The 21,672-nt window shown below is 40.5% G+C and overlaps 1 protein-coding gene across 1 annotated transcript in view; it reads left to right on the top strand.

The window, feature by feature from the left end:
* cd81a (CD81 molecule a) overlaps nt 1-21,672 on the top strand; it is a 37,422-nt gene that overhangs the window by 2,528 nt on the left and 13,222 nt on the right. Inside the window, exon 2 of the mRNA XM_047363254.1 lies at nt 11,042-11,156. Within this exon, the coding sequence (XP_047219210.1) occupies nt 11,042-11,156 (115 nt within the window). The remainder of the gene's footprint in view (nt 1-11,041; nt 11,157-21,672) is intronic.

Genomic DNA, 21,672 nt, shown 5'->3' with positions numbered 1-21,672 from the left:
GAAAATTATACTGGTGTGACTTTATTGGTGTGTTGCTGATGTAAATAGTAAGAACAAATGTTTATTATCAAGCTCACAACATTCACACATTTGGGGTTGTACAGGTCCTTCTCAAAATATTAGCATATTGTGATAAAGTTCATTATTTTCCATAATGTCATGATGAAAATTTAACATTCATATATTTTAGATTCATTGCACACTAACTGAAATATTTCAGGTCTTTTATTGTCTTAATACGGATGATTTTGGCATACAGCTCATGAAAACCCAAAATTCCTATCTCACAAAATTAGCATATCATTAAAAGGGTCTCTAAACGAGCTATGAACCTAATCATCTGAATCAACGAGTTAACTCTAAACACCTGCAAAAGATTCCTGAGGCCTTTAAAACTCCCAGCCTGGTTCATCACTCAAAACCCCAATCATGGGTAAGACTGCCGACCTGACTGCTGTCCAGAAGGCCACTATTGACACCCTCAAGCAAGAGGGTAAGACACAGAAAGACATTTCTGAACGAATAGGCTGTTCCCAGAGTGCTGTATCAAGGCACCTCAGTGGGAAGTCTGTGGGAAGGAAAAAGTGTGGCAGAAAACGCTGCACAACGAGAAGAGGTGACCGGACCCTGAGAAAGATTGTGGAGAAGGGCCGATTCCAGACCTTGGGGGACCTGCGGAAGCAGTGGACTGAGTCTGGAGTAGAAACATCCAGAGCCACCGTGCACAGGCGTGTGCAGGAAATGGGCTACAGGTGCCGCATTCCCCAGGTCAAGCCACTTTTGAACCAGAAACAGCAGCAGAAGCGCCTGACCTGGGCTACAGAGAAGCAGCACTGGACTGTTGCTCAGTGGTCCAAAGTATTTTTTTCGGATGAAAGCAAATTCTGCATGTCATTCGGAAATCAAGGGGCCAGAGTCTGGAGGAAGACTGGGCAGAAGGAAATGCCAGAAGTCCAGTGTCAAGTACCCACAGTCAGTGATGGTCTGGGGTGCCGTGTCAGCTGCTGGTGTTGGTCCACTGTGTTTTATCAAGGGCAGGGTCAATGCAGCTAGCTATCAGGAGATTTTGGAGCACTTCATGCTTCCATCTGCTGAAAAGCTTTATGGAGATGAAGATTTCATTTTTCAGCACGACCTGGCACCTGCTCACAGTGCCAAAACCACTGGTAAATGGTTTACTGACCATGGTATCACTGTGCTCAATTGGCCTGCCAACTCTCCTGACCTGAACCCCATAGAGAATCTGTGGGATATTGTGAAGAGAACGTTGAGAGACTCAAGACCCAACACTCTGGATGAGCTAAAGGCCGCTATCGAAGCATCCTGGGCCTCCATAAGACCTCAGCAGATTGTCTCCATGCCACGCCACATTGAAGCAATCATTTCTGCAAAAGGATTCCCGACCAAGTATTGAGTGCATAACTGTACATGATTATTTGAAGGTTGACGTTTTTTGTATTAAAATCACTTTTCTTTTATTGGTCGGATGAAATATGCTAATTTTGTGAGATAGGAATTTTGGGTTTTCATGAGCTGTATGCCACAATCATCCATATTAAGACAATAAAAGACCTGAAATACTTCAGTTAGGGTGCAATGAATCTAAAATATATGAATGTTAAATTTTCATCATGACATTATGGAAAATAATGAACTTTATCACAATATGCTAATATTTTGAGAAGGACCTGTACATCCCATGAAAACAATACATTTTCCCTAGTATTTAAGCATGTCACTGAATGGGAAAATCAAAAACAGACCTGCAGTTTTCACACGCTGAAATCAATAAAATTAGATTCACATCTTGCTTTTTTCGGTGCAAGCAATTAGAACTTGTAGAATGGTCTTAATGTCTGTTGTGCCAATTAACTGCAAACATGATCTTCAGTCAGATCTAATTACATCCCACTGTCATCTGTTTAGCTCAGTATAAGTTCAAAACCAATTATTCCAGCATTGGACCTTTTGGTAGATTCAGGTGAATCTTCAGGGTCCCCTACATGTTCTCCCAGGACCTGTAAGTGACCCTTGCACCTGCTGGACTGTGCAGGCTAAACAAGTTTGCTCAGAAAATATGGCAGGAAGAAGTCTTTTCTGTCCCAAATGATTAATGGGGCTAAAAAGCAAAGAACCAAACTAACTGCGAGCAAAGAAGGAATCTGCAGCCAGTACTCTTGGAGCAGGCTCACTTTGAAAAAGCTTCTTTTTAGATATTTTAGAATGCTTGCTTCTTTGTGCCAAAGAATTTTGGAATATTTAGTTTGATCTGGCACATCCCAGGTTTAGTTACCCATGTTATCAAAACTACAGTTGTCAAAATAATCAGTATTTCAATATCGACACTAAAAAATGATTTATTCAGTTTGTGTCAAAATTTATACACATTTTCCCAAATTCTGGTACTTCTTCCGGCAAGCAGCACTACAATAACAGATCCCATCTCCACACCACAAAGTCACAAAAAGCCACTGAAGCTTCATTTCAGGCAGCAGATGTTTTATAAAGGACAAAAAAGTAACAAGAAGAATGGTCCTGATGAAATCTCCGCTCTCAACTGGGAGCCAGTACAATAGTTAGCATGTGGACTAGAGTGCAGAACTTCACAGAGAAGCTGAACTATGATCATGCTAAGTGCAGATAGTTTAGGGGCACCGCGACGGTGGCGCTGAGGTAAAGCATATGACTCATTTACCTCCGCCTTAATCCTCGACGCAGGCTGAGGCAAGTTTGAGTCCCGGCTTGATGACGTTTACCCAGTGTCCTCCCCTTTCCTCCCTATTTCCTGTCAACTCACTTTTGACAGTGGACAGTCGCTTGGATTGTGTCGTTGACTTTGCAGCGATCCCTCATACCTAGCATGCATTTAGGGACAATAGAAGGAAAACCTGTCTGTAGCAGGGAGAAACCTCCAGCAGAACTGGCTCAGTGGGAGCGGTCATCTGCCTCGACCGACTGGGGGTTTGAGAGAACAAAGCAGAGACACACAAAAAGCCCTACATTGAGTACTTTCTATGTTAAAGAAAAGTAAAATGTTAATGCCAGTAGAAGCTCCTGTAGTGGCTTCATCCAGGAGAGAAACACAGCTAAGCTGATAAGGTCTGAGGCAGTTTTCAAGTTTACAGTCTGAATTGAATTGGATTCACTTTGAACAAACAGCTTTAAATGTGCTCCTTCATGCACAACTGCTAAGAAGATTAAAATATATATGTTAAGTCTGACTTTCACAAGCTAAGCATTCTCAAATATCTATGAATGGTGAAGTACGTCTCTATATATACTGATAATGCAGGTGGTTGGTAGCACTGTTGCCTTGCAGCATAAGGTCCTGGGTTCGACTTCCGGCAGGGGGTCTTTCTGCATGGAGTTTGCATGTTCTCCCCGTGCATGAGTGGGTTCTCTCCGGGTACTCTGGCTTCCTCCCACAGTCCAAAGATATGTCTGTTACGTTAACTGGTCTCTCTAAATTGCCCATAGGTGTATGAATGAGTGTGTGCATGGTTGTTTGTGTGTTGCCCTGTGATGGACTGGTGATCTGTCCAGGGTGTACCCCTCTTCCGGCCCATAGACTGCTGGAGATAGGCACCAGTTTCCCCGTGACCCACTATGGAAGAAGCGGTATAGAAGATGAATGAATGAATTAATTTTTTAATCGTTTGCTTTTTCGTTCGTTCGTCGTCTTCCGCTTATCCAGGACCGGGTCGCGGGGGCAGCAGACTCAGCAGAGACGCCCAGACACCTCCTCCAGCTCCTCCAGGGGGAGCCCAAGGCGTTCCCAGGCCAGCCGAGAGACATAGTCCCTCCAGCGTGTCCTGGGCCTCCTCCTGGTGGGACGTGTCTGGAACACCTCCCGAGGAAGGCGTCCAGGAGGCATCCGGTATAGATGCCCGAGCCACCTCAACTGGCTCCTCTCGATGTGGAGGAGCAGCAGCTCTACTCCGAGCACCTCACCCCAGTCGAATGCCTTCTCCAGGTCCACAAAACACATGTGAACCGGTTGGGCAAACTCCCATGAACCCTCGAGCACCCTGTAGAGGGTATAGAGCTGGTCCAGTGTTCCACGGCCGGGACGAAAACCACACTGTTCCTCCTGAAGCCGAGGTTCGACTATCGGTCGGACTCTCCTCTCCAATACCCTGGCGTAGGCCTTACCAGGGAGGCTGAGGAGTGTGATTCCCCTGTAGTTGGAACACACCCTGCGGTCCCCCTTCTTATAAAGGGGGACCACCACCCCAGTCTGCCAGTCCAGAGGCACTGTCCCCGACCGCCACGCAATGTTGAAGAGGCGTGTCAACCATGACAGCCCTACAACATCCAGACACTTGAGGTACTCAGGGCGGATCTCATCCACCCCCGAAGCCTTGCCACCGCGGAGCTTTTTAACCACCTCGGTGACTTCAGCCTGGGTGATGAAAGAGTCCAACCCCGAGTCCCCAGCCTCTGTTTCCACCACGGAATGCGTGATGGCAGGATTGAGGAGATCCTCGAAGTACTCCTTCCACCGCCCGATAATGTCCTCAGTCGAGGTCAGCAGTCTCCTGCCCCACTATAAACAGTGTTGGCAAAGCACTGCTTCCCCCTCCTGAGGCGCCGGACGGTTTGCCAGAATCGCTTCGAGGCCAACCGGTAGTCCTTCTCCATGGCCTCACCGAACTCTTCCCAGGCCCGAGTTTTTGCCTCTGCCACAGCCCGGGCCGCAGCACGCTTGGCCTCACGGTACCCGTCAGCCGCCTCAGGAGTCCCACAAGCCAACCACAGCCGATAGGACTCCTTCTTCAGCTTAACAGCATCCCTTACTGCTGGTGTCCACCACCGGGTTCTGGGATTGCCGCCACGACAGGCACCGCAGACCTTACGGCCGCAGCTATGGGCAGCAGCATTGACAATAGATGCAGAGAACATGGTCCACTCGGACTCTATGTCTCCAACATCCCCCGGGATCTGGTCGAAGCTCTCCCGGAGGTGGGAGTTGAATACATCCCTGGCCGAGGGCTCCGCCAGGCATTCCCAGCAGACCCTCACTATGCGCTTGGGCCTGCCAAGTCTGTCTGGCTTTCTCCTCCTCCAGCGGATCCAACTCACCACCAGGTGATGATCAGTGGACAGCTCAGCCCCTCTCTTCACCCGAGTGTCCAAAACATGCGGCCGAAGGTCTGATGATACGACAACAAAGTCGATCATCGACCTCCTGCCTAGGGTGTCCTGGTGCCAAGTGCACTGATGGACACCCTTATGTTTGAACATGGTGTTCGTTATGGACAATCTGTGACTAGCACAGAAGTCCAATAACAAAACACCACTCGGATTCGTTTGCTTTTTATTAATCAATAATGATGTTGTTATTATTGATAAAGGCAAACAATGTATTTGTTGTTGCATCCAACAAGTATTGAAGCAGCTCTCAATTTCATAAAGGTTGGTAATCCTCAGTCTACACATGACTACACTAACTAGTTCTAATTTACTTACGTAGATCTTTCCATAATTTTGGTCGTTTTCAATTCTGGCCTATATTGTCCCCATAGTCTCAGGAGACTGAAATGCGGTTATGTGACTCTAATAAGTAATATCTACTAACAGGAAGTTATTCTTAGTTATTTTGGTTTGATCAGGGGCCAGAATCTGTTCTAATGCTAAAGAAACAGGAATTTAAATTCAACAAGAACATTTTTGCATTTCCTGCGAAAATGCAGTGTGAACGCTGAAAGCTGAATTTTTTAGCTGAAAGCTGGCAGAAACGAGCTAAATTGACTGCAGACAATCTGCTAAAATTTAATGAATTAGAAGAAAACAGAAATGCTAAACACATGTTGAAAGCTGGCAGAAAGTGGCAATGGTTGACAGCAGAATGTCAGCTGAAATCTGATAAATTAGTAGAAATAGCAGAAACGGCAAAGAAAAACATCTGATCTGTTAAAGTAGGAAGACTATCAGGTATAAAACACCGTAACAAGATGAAGTTACCTCAAATCTACTTGAAATAGTTGTTGAAATACAAGAACTGACAAAAACATTAAAAAAGCAGGAAAGAGTTGCCCTTAGATGAGCTGAAAAAGCATAGACTGAAGCAAAAATATAGACTAAGAATTTGAAGTCATTGCTAAAATATATAAAAAATGGCAGAAAATTCAGAAAAAGAATGAACTAACAACAAATATGCTGAAGACACACAAAAACAAACAGGAAATTGCCTAAAAAGGCAAAAGTGTTCTTCAGCTAAGAGAGAAGAGATGAGAAAGAGAAGCTAAAATGCTAACATTAGTATATTGGCTATCACTAGCATGAAGGGTGATATTAATTTACCCCATCTACAATGCAAAAACAATGTATAAGCTAAAATGCTAATGCTTACCACAGCCTTTATTCAAAAGTCTATGAAATTGCCCTTTAAATTATTCACTCTTGTTCAGGTGTTGGAACAGCAGTAGAAGCTGTTTAAGTAGCTGACATTAAATGGTCGCTGTTTTGATGCTCCCCTGGGACCTATGAAGATGGTCTTATCATCATAAGTCACAGAGTAGTGGTTTAATTCTGGTTCTGATAGAGATTGGACCTGGTTCTGATGGAGTTTGGTCCTGATTCTGATGGAAGGTTCCCCCTGGATCTGATGAAGATTTGTACCTGGTTCTGATGGATGCTTGTACATGGTTCTGGTGTAGATTTGTTCAAGGTTCTTATGGAGATTTGTGCAAGGTTCTGGTGGAGTTGGGTCCTGGTTTTCATTAATGTTTCTTCCTGGTTCTGATAAAGTTTGGATCTGGTTCTGATGGAGATCTGTATCTGGTTCTGGTGGATGTTTCTCCTTGGCTCTTATAGAGTTTGGACCTGGTTCTGATACAGGTTTGTAACAGGTTCTAATGGAGTTTGGACCTTGTTCTTATAGAGGTTTCTTTCTGGTTCTGATTGAGTTTGGACCTGGTTCTTTAGCAGAGTTTTTGCTGTTTTCCATTCATTCCAATGGGAGCAAAAAATTCATAAAAAGTTGAATATTTTAAAAGTATAAAAGGTATAAATACCAAAAGTCCTGAAAGGGCTGAATATTGTGAAATTTGAGCGGTTAAAATAGCACAAAGGATGCAGGAGGAGAAGCGAATCAAGAAGTATACGGAAGCAACCAGAAGAAGAAGAAGAAGACGAAAGAATAAAGAGAAACAGGATTTGAATGCTGAAGGCATTCACACTATTACCATTAAATTTAAATGTAATGGTGCGTCCTTAAAACATCTTCAGAAAGATCTATACAAATAAATTAAATTATAGCTATGATTGGAGCCTTTTTTTATTATTATTATTTATCTCAAAGATTTATATAAATACTGAACTCCATACAAAAATGAACTGATATACAATGATTTAATTGCATCAATATGAAATGATTTGTTTTCATGCATGAATTACAGTTGGAAGAGACTAAATGGTAATGAGTGGGTTCAAAATGGGGGCATAAACTGGGGGGAAATGTCGAAATAACCCAGAACCACTATAACCAGTTATTTTCCAGATATGACTGGGTATTTCCACTCCTGATTACTTGAAGATGCAATCTGCAGATGACTTACTCCTCTCTGCCCCAGAAACCAGCAGAATGGTTCCCTTCAAAGGGGCTGCGTTTATTGTCTGTCACTGTGCAAACCCGGGTCAAGCCCAGGTGAACCGGGCAGCATTTGTGCTGCCTGGTTAGGCCTACTGAGAAAATAAAAAGAGCATGACATCACAACTTGGTTTTTACATCCTTTAGAATAATATCAGGTGACATTTTGTTTACTGCCAGGTATTGATAATCAATCTGCAGGTCTAATATTGGGGACCTGAAAAGCAGTGTGATAAAAGCTAAGAAAAAGCATTTGTCCTTTTTTTTTTTGGAAATTTAAAGTTCACGTCAAAATGTTTTTGACCTAAATCTTGATGTTCCTGTATCTGAATCATCACTAGTAGTTTTAAGCTCCTCTTTAGTCTTCTTCACTCTTAAATCCTACTAAAAACTGATACCATATTTGTTGTTTACTGGGTTGAGAACATGTGAATAACCGTGTCATTACTTTGTAATTCGAAAGCATAGGAATCTGTTTGGCTTGTGAGTCACTGTCCGCTCAGAGGAGCTAATTTGGGACCTCATCTTCTCCTGAACTTGGGTACCAAGTGTTTCAGCTGTTCCACGCTGAACTCTGCTGTATTACAGATGTAGATTTGTTTTGCTTGCACTGTTTCTTTCTAGTAATTACAGGTCCTTCTCAAAATATTAGCATATTGCGATAAAGTTCATTATTTTCTATAATGTCGTGATGAAAATTTAACGTTCATATATTTTAGATTAATTGCATACTAACTGAAATATTTCAGGTCTTTTATTGTCTTAATACGGATGATTTTGGCATACAGCTCATGAAAACCCAAAATTCCTATCTCACAAAATTAGCATATCATTAAAAGGGTCTTTAAACGAGCTATGAACCTAATCATCTGAATCAACGAGTTAACTCTAAACACCTGCAAAAGATTCCTGAGGCCTTTAAAACTCCCAGCCTCAGACTCAGTCCACTGCTTCTGCAGGTCCCCCAAGGTTTGGAATTGGCCCTTCTCCACAATCTTCCTCAGGGTCCGATCACCTCTTCTCGTGCAGCGTTTTCTGCCACACTTTTTCCTTCCCACAGACTTCCCACTGAGGTGCCTTGATACAGCACTCTGGGAACAGCCTATTTGCTCAGAAATGTCTTTCTGTGTCTTACCCTCTTGCTTGAGGGTGTCAATAGTGGCCTTCTGGACAGCAGTCAGGTCGGCAGTCTTACCCATGATTGGGGTTTTGAGTGATGAACCAGGCTGGGAGTTTTAAAGGCCTCAGGAATCTTTTGCAGGTGTTTAGAGTTAACTCATTGATTCAGATGATTAGGTTCATAGCTCGTTTAAAGACCCTTTTAATGATATGCTAATTTTGTGAGATAGGAATTTTGGGTTTTCATGAGCTGTATGCCAAAATCATCCGTATTAAGACAATAAAAGACCTGAAATATTTCAGTTAGTGTGCAATGAATCTAAAATATATGAATGTTAAATTTTCATCATGACATTATGGAAAATAATGAACTTTATCACAATATGCTAATATTTTGAGAAGGACCTGTATAACTACATCTGCTTACACACAGCACAACCAAGTAGATAGAATCAGAGTGTGACTGGCCTACTGAGAAGAGATAAAAGAGACAGTTTCTCTTCTGATGATTTTTACAATCATCTACAACACCAGGAAAGTATTCTGCTTTGTTTTTGTGCTTTGGAACCAATTTGTGTGGAGTTGAGGAATGAAAGCAAATGCCTGAATCTCCAAAGCAGTCGCTCAAGCAGAGCTTTAAAAGATCATGGCCCAACCCTGAGTCAAACTGTGGTAGCTGTTTCTCTGAGTGTGTGTATTTGGTTGCTAGGCAGTAACTTACAGGAGCCGTGGAATGGACCTCAGTAACAGAGACAGAGCACAGGGAGGGGAATTCTGTTTTGGTTAAAGTCTATTCTCAGAAACAGCAGTTGGCTTGCTTTAAAAAATGAGAGATTCTTCTCCATGGTTTCATCGTCCTTCCTCGCAGACAAAACTCATCCCTGTCTGCGTCTGTGTTCACCTCTGCTGTAAAAGTTCAGCTGTGAGATGTTTCGCAGTTTCTCTCAATTCCAGCTGTTATGCTGTCCCAGAAGAAAACTCAGCAAGTCATACGAAAACTGAAAAGAGTAAATCCAAAACTTGTTTTTCTCCAGCATTGTTATGAAGTGATGACAATAAAAGCATTCGTGATTACTTTTATGTTTAATCTTTACATCTCAGTAGCCCTATAGTAGCTAAAGGAATAACTTTGGGTGGTGTGAACTCGAGTCATTCATTTTATAGTTTTGGTTATTATTTAAATTTGTTGTAACTGAAACTAATGTACAGGGTTCCAGTGTTGTTGCCTAGACCTATTTTGACGTTGCAGATTCACCAAATCAGTGTTTTCATGCCGACAGTATGGTGGTGTACCGATGCAACCCACTCTGTGTCAGTACGTCACCGTATGCGAAGCGGCGGTGGAATTTTTCCCTCTAAAATTTACATCAATAAGAGATTCATAAGGTAAAAAGTTGCAACTTAAATAAGATACAGCACTGGTAAGACTTTCTGGGTTATCTCTGACTGATGCTGTATAAGCAGAGACGTGCGGCTGGTTACCTTGCGGTTGAAGTTTAACTGATGGTAAAAAGTAATCAGAAACCTGTTGGTCTTTTGTGACAGCTGAGCATGAAGCTAAAAATAATCGGATGAGCAGCTAATGAGGAACAACATATTAAAGATATCTAGTCTGTTGCAGAGGCTAAATCGTGAATAACGTTTAGGAGTTTACAGTCAGGGTCGGGACACACTTTCTGTTTAATTTGCAAAAGTCAGGTAAAGCATATCTAACTGAGAAACAAACAGGTTTATAACACCTAAATAAATACATAAATGCTGTTTTGTTGCAGAATATTTTATAAAAGGGGACATCTGTGTTTAAACAATCGTTACACTGTAAAATAAAACAGAAGTTTGGTTTCCTTGTATATTTCTCAGTGTTACTGTCTAAAGGACCAAATGTGAGAGTGCTGGTGCAGCTCTAGTCAAATCCTTGTTGTCATTAACAAGGTTAATGTAGTGACATTCCAAACCTGGACCAACTCAACACGTCATTGATCTTTTACAATAACGCAAAGATTCCCATGACACTATTAATTTTAGTTGCAAAAATAACACAGACATGTTGTGTTATTATCCCCATTGGTCATTGTGATTTCCCGAGGATTCCTTTAATAAGGAAACAATGGACACAATATTTTGAACTGACTTTTAAGGCACCATTAAAGCACATTAATTTTGTCCAAATGTACATTTGTTTGGCTCCACATCAGGATCTCTGTCCTCATTTTATTAGATTATGTATATTTCAATAATGTCAAGATTACACATTTTGAAATGTTCAGAACCTGCAGTCCATAAACTGAATTTGACTGTATTTAAGTAAGCTTCATGTGTTGTGTGTTGCAGCTTGCTGGAGGTGTGATCTTGGGAGTGGCCCTTTGGTTGAGACATGACAACAAGACTAGCAGCCTGATGGAGCTTAAACTGGATGGAGCTCAAGCCCCCAGCTCCTTCTACACCTGTAAGTTTCCCGTCTTCATGTCTGTTCTGTTCTGTTCTGTTCCTGTTTCTGTTTCTGTCCGTACAATGAGCCTCATTAATCAACAACTGGTGTACATGAAGTGCATTCCAGTAAAGATTCTAGGACAGGTTCCACATCTGACTCAATAAACAATACCGGCCAGTCCCAGTGTACAAAAAGCCAGGTGCTGGTAAATATGGCGACTGAAAACAGCTGGAAAACCACAGAATTTCTGACATGAAGTAATAAAAGGTTTCTCATGTTTTTATGTGATAGCATCACAACAGAGGAGTATTGACAAATATAATAATATAAAAACCTGAACAGTTTCTCACACAAAATCCACTTGTTACCTCCTGATCTTTGCAGTATGGACTAGCCATACTTTAAATCACACTACACTATAACAAGTAAATTAGTTGTACGTATATTTTCATATCACCATTAATTAAACAATCAATCTGAAATGAATTATTTTCCTTTTCCATTGAAATATTATGTATTATGCACTTAAAGAGCCCAGGAGTTAATCTGTTTCTCAGCTCTGTAACCTGTCACTCTCAGAGATGAGGACATGGAGAAAGAAGTTTGACTCAACACAGTTTAGGCTCTGGGAACATGAAGACTTCAGATTTCTCTCTCAGCTCTGTGTGGGAAAGACTCTTTGTCTTTTCTGATTATCTATCTAGCTCTTAAAGAATGGGGTAGTCCATCCATGGCTTTGAGTCTTGCTGTATTTAGTAACATAAACAAGCCCACCTGGTTTGGCAGAATGCTTCAGTCTCTCTCATCCAGAGGTCACGTGCTGGCAGATGCTCCAGTAACCAACATTGACTCTCTCCTAACTGGGAAAGTGTTGGCACGACATTCCTTCAGCCATGCTATCAGCAACAGAGGAGAATGTTAAGTAAGTGAGTAAAGGTTTATTAGCAAAATACACAGCAATGTACAATACATTAAACAGATCACAATACAGTCTTGAATGTCTATCATAAATGTCCAAGTCTAACTAAGAGTTTCTTGGAATAGGAATGGAAAACAGGATGGCATGAATGAAGCAGAAAGTATTGTAGTACCAATTACATAATTAATACAAATGGTGTTTTCTCCATGCAAATGATGGACCTGGTGATTAGCCCAGCCCTTTAGATGTTATAGAGGCCCAAACAAACTTTATGGCTTGCAAGCCATAACAACTCTCTCCAGGAAGTCTGTGTCATGTCAGCAAGGGCAGCAAATCAGTAGCCAACACATACTGTACCAGATGGTGTCGTAGTGGGTTGGAGATATCAATCCATCTCATCTAACCTCAGCAACAAGATCTGTTTACAGAATAAAGGGAAAATCCAAAGAAGTCCTAAACAGAGAACAGAAACTCTGTTAAAGCTGAAAGATTGGAAGAAGTGACTGTTTCTCTCTGTCACCCAGATTAAAAACCTGGATTTAGGTCTGAGTGTGGTTTGGCAAAGTTGTGGAGACTGCTTCCCTGGTCCTTTTGAGCCCTAGTACCAGTCACTTGTGATTTAATGTCATTGCCTTTTGCAATATTTCTCTTGAACACCATCCGCCATTTTGTGGCTTTAGATTACCATCTTACTTCCAAGCAAAATGCATCGTAAACTAATTGCTTGACCATGATGCTCAGAGTTCTGTGGCTTTCCTCACTCACCAGATCTGCTATAGGTGTGGCCAGGAAGTCGAACAGAAACGAGCTGTTAACAAATGAGCCATTGTTAAGATGCAAAGAGACAAACATGGAGCCTGATGTTAAATGAATGTTTCCTGCATCATGTGGAGTTAATGTGGCACTGAGAGCTGGGTGACTGTATCTTATAATGATGTGGGTGGATGACACGGCCTCGCCCAGATCATCAGCTCTTGTGACCAGGGCTAACAGAGGACACACTGCAAATCACATGAATCTGTAGTTAGCTCTCCCAAATGAAGTTAGCCTCCTTGTCATTTCCTTCTGTCTCCATCAACATCTGTGAGTCACCGCCTTGGGATGAGGAAGAGACAAAAGATGAAACTTAGATAGGAACATTTAGGATGATGTGCTTTTAAAAAGACGTATATGTTCTCTCTGCATATGTAACAGTGAGAGCCTGGAGTTTGTTTGAATAAGTGTTTTGCCGTTCTTTAAGGCCGCATAGTGTGGTTGTTTATAGAAGCCACTTTGTGATTTTCCCTCAGTGATTGCATCCTGCCTATTACATAAAGCCTCCCCCTCTTTCCTAAGATGGGGAGAAAAAAAAAATCATCAGTATAGGAAAAAATTTCTCACTCACCCTCTCTTCTCCTCCCTTTGGCCCTCCTCCTGACCAGTCTCACTAGATTACCCCCACCGCCCTGTTTCTTCACGCTGTAGCTCTCCCTCACCTCCCCGTCTGGTTGTGGTTAGTTTTAAAGTCGCCTTATGTCTCTTCATTTTTCTTTAGTCCTCTCCTACCTTCTTTTTCCTCCATCTGTTTTTCTCCTTTTGTCTGTCAGAACCCTCAACACACAAAAAAACCCCAGCAACATTAACAGAGGACACCCCACCCCCCACCTCACATAAAAATGCACATATATTTATATATGTGAAGTGTTTTCTGAACAACTCTAAAACCAGCAGTTGCATAATCAGAAATTTGTTCACCTTTATAACTGGAACCAAGGTTTAAATTGTTCAGAGTTCATGTTCAATTCCTGTTTTGTCACTTTGCTGCCTAATTACATCTGTTTCCTCATCAGCAAAGAAGCTGAAAAAACAGTTTTCTCCAAGTTGCTTAATCTTTTTAGGCTTTGTGGCACGTAGAGTTCCTTTCAGCAGTTATGTCTGGGATTAAAGATATCTTTCATTTTTTATCTAAATGCAGACTTCTGGAGTTTTCTGATTTAAATAGGGAGATCTGCAACACTTTTGCACTGACAGGTTTAGATTGCACGCAATACGCCCACTTATTGCACTTGCTATTTTTTTTGGACAAGTAATTTAGTGCTCCGTACTTAGAATCCTTGAAGATCAGGCCCATAATCCTTTGGTTTATCTGCGGTGTAGAACCACGGCACATCCTTCGGAGCAAAACAAAGTTTGAATAATGTCTGTATAATAAACCGTATTTGAGAAAGAAAGCTTGTAGGTTGACTGTTCTTAAATAAAATAAAACTTGAACTGTTTCTTTCTGATAAAGAATAGCACAAAAATACGCTTTAAAGTTTTTTTATAATTAGCATGTTCGCTTTTTAGCCTCATTAGCCGTCATTAGTTTCTGCTGAATCTGATTAATTGTTTGTTTGGACAGTAGCAGTGCACACTGTTCTGTTACATTATCCACTATTAGCTCATAAAAAACTTTATATTGAACAAGGTTTGACTGAAAAACTGTGATTTCACGAGTTTTAAAACCTGGGGTTGGTGATTGTAATGAACATTTCTAGGTTATGTTTGAAGGCATTGATGTTAGGTAACTAGTATGGCTTTAATTTAGTCTCAAATCACATGTGCACGCAAACTGAGTGCATGAAATTCAATTTGAATATTTTCCACTGTTTTCACTCCCGAGTTCTGCTTTCCTCACTCTTTTACTTTTATGAGCTCAATGTTTGCCGTGTGATCTCTTCACCTTCTTGTTAGTTTGCCCATGCACGTGATTTGAGACTAAATAAATGTCATACCCTAACTGGACTTGCATACCAGAGCTGAAAGTTGACATATTTAACTGGCTAAAGTTATTAACTCTGTTAAATATAATCGATAAAGCAGTTTATTTCACTTAAGTTCATATTTGTAATCCATGTAGTTTTTAAATGTAAAGGTCAGTTGTCTTACAACAATCCTGAATTTAACAGTCCATAACCTGAAACTTAAGAACATACACGTCTATTATCTGAAATTTAGGTGTGTGTACACAGAGAGATGCCATACCCAGACTCAAATGTTTGCAGTTTTGTAGTTAACTGCTCTAATAAAGCACTTAGCCGTTTTCCAAGCTTTGCCACACAAGAGCCTTCCAGCTTGCTTGTAAAACTGTTGAAATACATCCAGGTTTTCCAGGAAGCAATAACAAGTCAGCTCAGGAGAAGTCATGCTACTTTTTCCCCTCATCTGAAGAGTGCATCTATTATTGTTCACTTTCTTTGGACCTCTGATGTCATCCACTGCTTCTGGTTTGATTTAGGTGCTGAAGTGTTTGTTGAACGTGACACCAGAACCTGCAGTACATGACTTAAAACCAGTTTTCTGTAGCCTGCTTGTCTATCACTACTGTTCTGGTTTGTGGGAAAGCGTAGCAGCAGTCGATCTGAGGCATTCACATGTGGATGAGAGGTTTGCTCAGTTACCCTCTTTAACTCTTCTGAACACCTGATCCAGTGGTAACTTTTCTGGTTAGGAAAGTCTGTGGCATGTTGCATCTGAGTGAACATCTGGATCTGTTAACATTAGCCCTGAAGATTATACAATGAATTTATCATCATCACTATCAGAGTGTGCGCAATATTGATAACTCAATATACAATACTCACAAAATGTTAGGGATATTCAGCAGGGTGAAATATCAGGATGAGCCTAAAATGGACTATAACCTTTACAGGTGAACTTAATGTGACCTTCTCTAAACTTTTGAATGCAGATCTCCGACTGTTCAGTGTTTCTGTACTTAATGCCCAACTTGCAGTTCTCTAGAAAAGAGCTTTACAGCTAAATTCTCAACAGGTGTTTGATCCATGAAGTGACAAATAACATTTCCTGCTTCAATTAGAATTGGTGTTTAAACAGTTCTCCTCATCAGACATAACAATTGATCAAAGGTACCTTACCATTGCAAGGCTTCAAACAGGATTTTCTCAGACGGAAGTGGCCAATGAGCTTAATGTGTCCCAGAGTGTCATCAGCAGGTTGCAACAGAGATAGAGTGGGAGAGTCACAAAAAGTCATAGAGGTGGACGTCGTTTGGCCACATCCCACACTGATGACTATTTCATTGTGAACAGTGCCCTGTAGAACCGGATGATGAATGCCGGCACATTTAGGGAAGTGAGAGGCACTCAAGTGTCACATCACACCATTAGAAACAGTTTACATCAGCGTAGTATGCGCGCTAGATGACCTGCGAGGGTACCTGACCACAACACCAGGCCCAGGTATCATCATCTGGCGTGGGCCAGGGGGCATTTATGCTGAACGAGGGACCAGTTGGGCCTCAGAGCTGTTCTCTGATAAAAGCTGATTTACATTGAGCAGAAATGATGGCTGCTAACGATATTGGGGACTTCAAGGAGAGTGCTGTGCATCAACCACTGTTGTCACCAGATGACCCTTTGGTGGTGGTGTTACAGTGTGTGGAGGTGTGTCTAGTCAATACAGAACTGCCATACACTTTGTGAATGATACAGTAATTAGCCCATACTACCTGATTAACATCGTTAATCCAGTCATTGTGCCCCTGCATGAACAACACAGGCCTAATTTCATCTTCATGGATGACAATGCTCCAGCTCATTGAGGACGCTTCATGAGAGAATGGCTGCTGTACACTGGGTTACCTCAAATGGCATGGTGTGCTCTTTTTCCAGACCTGAAGCCCATATAAAATCTATGGGATCAGCTGAGTTGCCATCTAGAGGCTCATAACTCTGTACCCCAGAACATCAGGGGTACAGAGGACCACCCTTCGAGAAGAGGTGGATGCCATACCTCAGCAGACAACGATCGACTCGTCAACAGCAGGAGATGTCGTTGTCAAGCTGTAATTAATGCTGAAGGGCACAAGACACTTTATTGAGACAATGACATTTTTGTTGTGGTGTGCTCACCACTGTTGTTGACCTTTGTTTCAATAAATTAAGAAGCGGAAATCACCTTTGCATGCTTCTACTGAAATGCCCTACTTTCATGATATAATATCACTGTTGCGTGAACGCTTTACGTTTTCCACAAATTTCACCCAAAAGCCAAATATCCCTAACATTTTTTGAGTGATGTATCTGTTATGGTTTAATTACACTTATTGCCCTTACTGCAATAGTCCTTGAGTTCATGTTTTCCTTGCAAATGTAATGCAAAGTGGATTGGATCTAGTCTTACTGCAGTAGATGTCCAGGTCGGACACAGATTACAGTGCCAAAGATGTTTAAGATCAAAGAAAGTGTTGGAATGGCGGAGAGAGGACTGAAGATTAAAGACTACTATTGCAATTTCAGGATTTTCTGAAATCATGCAGTCCTGGTTGACTATAATGTACATAAAAATACATAAGAAAACACTATAAAAACGTTTACAGACCATTCAAAATTGTTAAATTAGGCTGAAATATAGAAGGCTCTTATTTTTAAAAGAAATGCTATTGGGGAGGCACAAGTGATCTGAGCCAAGAAAGCAGACTCTTCGATAAGAGCTCGACCTCCTATCACTGCATGCTAGAATGAACACGTTTTGAATCTAGAAATGTCAGCAATAGAATTGCCCTTTGATTTAACCATACAGAGCCGGGATAAATTAACCTCCTGTCAAACCTATAGAAATGATTCTTGCACACAGTGGTCCGGATGAGCATTTTCTTTCTGACAATTTTGTCTGCTAATGTCCCTAATCTTTAGTACAATTTGGAAAGTATTTTCGTTTATGGCAACAGAATAATGTGCATGGTCTACAGTACGGTTTTTTAAGCTGTAACCATTATCTTTAAATCTGCCTGTACAGACAGTTGCTAACACATGGGTATAGATAAAAATATTCGGTCATACATGTTCACAGACCACATGTTGGATGTTCCATAAAGAAAAAATGTGTTTCAGGAGAACAATGACAATTTTTAACAAAGCCTGGTATCTACATTACAGGCTAGTGAGAAAATAGAGAAGCAATTGTTCCTGTCAGCATAGGAGCCTGAAAAAGTATTTCTTCACAAAGCATTTAACCATCCATCCATAAATTACTAAGCAAAGTGACTGCATGTAGTCAAACAAGTGAAACAGAGCAAGGCCGTTCTTTAATCCAGACGTATTAAAACATAACATTAAGTTTGGATAGATGGAAGTGCTGATTGTACAGTATAAAAGGGTAGTGAGGATGACAGTAGAGCTATGTTTTGGTGGAGTTATGGCTCTGAGCCTTCAGACAGGATGTTTGACGCAGAATAATTGGTGAGGAAGATATAAAAAACACAGATAAAACTGGTATACAGAGAATACTTACATTATCCTTCATTCATTTTTTTTTCACTGTTTCCAGCCAAGTGTGAAGTGACATAGTTGGTGTTTTTTGTTGATCAGAAGCAGTAGTAAAACAGGAAAAGACAAACATCTCCAAGGAAAGCTTGAATTGTATTTGTACACAATTGCTGGAAGACTCAACTGAAAGAACCTAATACATCTGGACACAGCATTCATCAATACAATATTGTAGTTTCAATACTTCCTATCCGAACTTCTATTGTAATAGTTAATGGTGTTAACGATGTTATGCATAACCTAGAAACCTAAAAACATAGAAAACATAATAATATTTTGTTTTCTAGCTTTGTTTGTCTGTTGTTAATTCATTAAAAGTAGCAGACAAAAACATAGTAGCATTGTCCTCATTGAAAACTAGTACTTCTACTATTATTTTAGATCTATGTTCAGGATATGGCCTAAATACCAATCAGAAATGGTAGGAAATTTTATTTTTCAGTAGACAATATTTCTGGAGTTCCCAGCATGGGAACATGGATTTGGGAACAGCAACAAACCCAACTTAACCGTGTTCCAAATGTAATTTACCTTCCCAAATTTAGAAGTGTCGCAATACATCTAATGTACAGGAATAAAGAGAGATCATCAGTTCTTCTTCTCATAATACAGAATGCCTGATGAATAGCTGCACCCAAATAACATAATGGAAGATAATCTGAAGGAAGGCATTTAAATGGATGGAATATTTGCGAGCATAAGCCTGAATGGGAACACATTACACAGAAAGGATGGCTGCATTCCAAATGAAGATGACCAAACAGTAAGTACTGAACAGCCGCACTATAAAGAATGGACAGAGCACTTGCAAAATTATTGATTTCTAAATCACGTGTACTTGTCTAGCTCAGTGAGTGAAGAGGATGTGGGAGATGGGATATACAAAGTACGGCACCAGTTAGTGGTCTGGAATTAAATTATGCCTGAGCTGACAGGCAAAGGTAATGGTGCAGGAGAGCTGGTGTCATCACAGCCTGAGACAAGCATTAGGTGGTCAGACCAGCATCACCAATATGGATGAGTTGCTGAAGAGTTGTTGTTCTTATCGGACATTAGGAGGATGTGGACTGTGTGACAGTCTAGATATTTAGTCATTGGTGACTTTATCAACAAAATGGATTCATTCATTGATAGTATTTATGCTGCAACATTTATTATGTAACATTTGGCAAATATAGGTAAAACCAAATATGTATGTACACGTTATGAAAACTCATAATAACCTTTAGTTTTCTCACTATATAACAGTAAACCAGGCTAACCCTTTCCTGTTTTAGGTCAGTTAGGATTACCAACATTTTTTAAAAGAACTTTTTATGGAATTTGTTCTTACTTTATTTTTTTTATACTTTTTCGGATATATTTTAATTCAGAATGAGCTTTATTCGCCAAGTTTGTCCACACAAATGGAATATGACTTTGGTTCCGCTTGGTCTTAATAAAGACATTGAAATATAAAAAAGGTAATGTAAATATGTTTATATCTAGTGTTTATTTTACAAAAAGGAAGACAAGGTTGAATAATGCAAGTATACATGGTATTGATCTTGGATCTCTGGCTGTCAAGTGTTCATCAAAGCAGAAGTTGTGCTAGACTTTTGTTGTCTGTCATTTTGACTAACAGCGTAAAAACAATCTTGTCATAATCTATTCTTACTCATCACTTTAAAAAAAAAAAAAAAATTAAACATTCAATAGAATTTATTTTATTTTTTGCCTTAACACAGTCTCACAACTTCCTCCTGGTCTGCGTGTATCTGAATTGCATACCTGCACTTGTGTTTTTTTTCTTCATCTTCCACTGGATCACTCTTTTTTTACCTCCTTTATCAACACCATGGTCTTTATTGGGCTTTTTGGAAAGCACTTAGCTGTCGAGTGAAGCCAACAAGGCCATGCATCAAGTGAGAAAACAGCTAATTAGTATGCTAACGCACCACCAAGTGGTCGCTGGTGTGAATTGCAATCTGTCAAAATGACAGATGGCCTTAATGTTTTTCCGTCACCAGTTTAAAAAAAGTCAAAACGGAAAATTTTCAGTTAATGTGACCCCTTCATCAGAGAGACAGCCTAGTGGAAGAAAATGTCTTTGTGGCAGATGGTTTTTGCAAAAAAGGCCCAGGAGCACCAACCTGAAGGTACAAGTATAACCAGGTTGTCCAGGATGTGTCTAGGATGTGTGGGGTCTGCAGGGATGTTAGTTGCCCTTTTCATGGTTCTAGATCTGTACAAATTCTGGAAGGTGAGGCCTGATGATCCTCTCTGCAGACCTGATTGTTGTAGTTTGGACCTGTCTTGTTGAGGATGAGCCAAACCACACTGTGATGGATGAACACCCAGTGGCTTGTCTTCTATTTTTTGCTACACTGCCTTGAAAAGGTGTTCATATCTCTTGACGTTTGACACATTATTTTTATATGACAACTAGTAACTTTTTAAACAGTATTGGAATTTTATGTGATAGACGAACACAATATAAAGCAGTGCATAATTATAAGTGGAAATAAGTGGAAGGACAATTATACACGATTTACAATATCTTTTAACACATTAAAATATGAAAAAAGGTTTGGCATACATTTGTAATCAGCCCCCTTTACTATTTGGCCCTGAATGAGATCCAATGCAGCCAATTACCTTCACAAATCACTTATTCAGTTAAAAGAGTCATCCTGTGTGGAATTTAATCAGTATAAATTCAGCTGTTCTGTGAAAAAGCTGCAGAGATCCTTCAGGTGATGTCAACAGGACAACTATTAGTTGAGCAACCCACACATCGGACCTTCAAGGAAGAGCTGTTGGTGAAAGAAAGCAAGCCATAAGAAATTCTGTTTGCAGTTTGTCACAAGCCATTTAGAGTACACACGGTGGTGGTAGCGTCATTGTGTTTTCTTCAGCAGGGACACTAGAGCTGGTTAGAGTTGAAGAGATATTGGATGCAGGCAAATACAGAGCATATCCAGGTGTTGGAATGGATTTAAGTCCAGACTTAACCATTTGAGAATCAGTGGTGAAACCTGAAAATTGTAATTTACCGATTCTCTGCATCTAGCGTGATTGAACCTGAGGTAAAGGACTAAAAAATGTTCTCTACTTTCAAATGAAGTGAATTATTAAAGTTCAGTTATATCAGTAACTCCATCCCTAAGTGAAAAAACATTATATAGATTATTTACATTTTCAAGCCTTTATTTTTGCTACTTTTGACGATTTTTCACTTACAGCTAATACAAAAACCCAACATTTAAGATTAGAATATTACATCAGACCAATAAAACCTTAAAACCAAACTTTTACTATTATT

This window comes from Girardinichthys multiradiatus, chromosome 4 (assembly GCF_021462225.1).
Source record: "Girardinichthys multiradiatus isolate DD_20200921_A chromosome 4, DD_fGirMul_XY1, whole genome shotgun sequence".
In the NCBI taxonomy this organism is placed as follows: Eukaryota; Metazoa; Chordata; class Actinopteri; order Cyprinodontiformes; family Goodeidae; genus Girardinichthys; species Girardinichthys multiradiatus.
The sequence above is the reverse complement of the archived record's forward strand: the minus strand, read 5'-3'. Positions and strand labels throughout refer to the sequence as shown.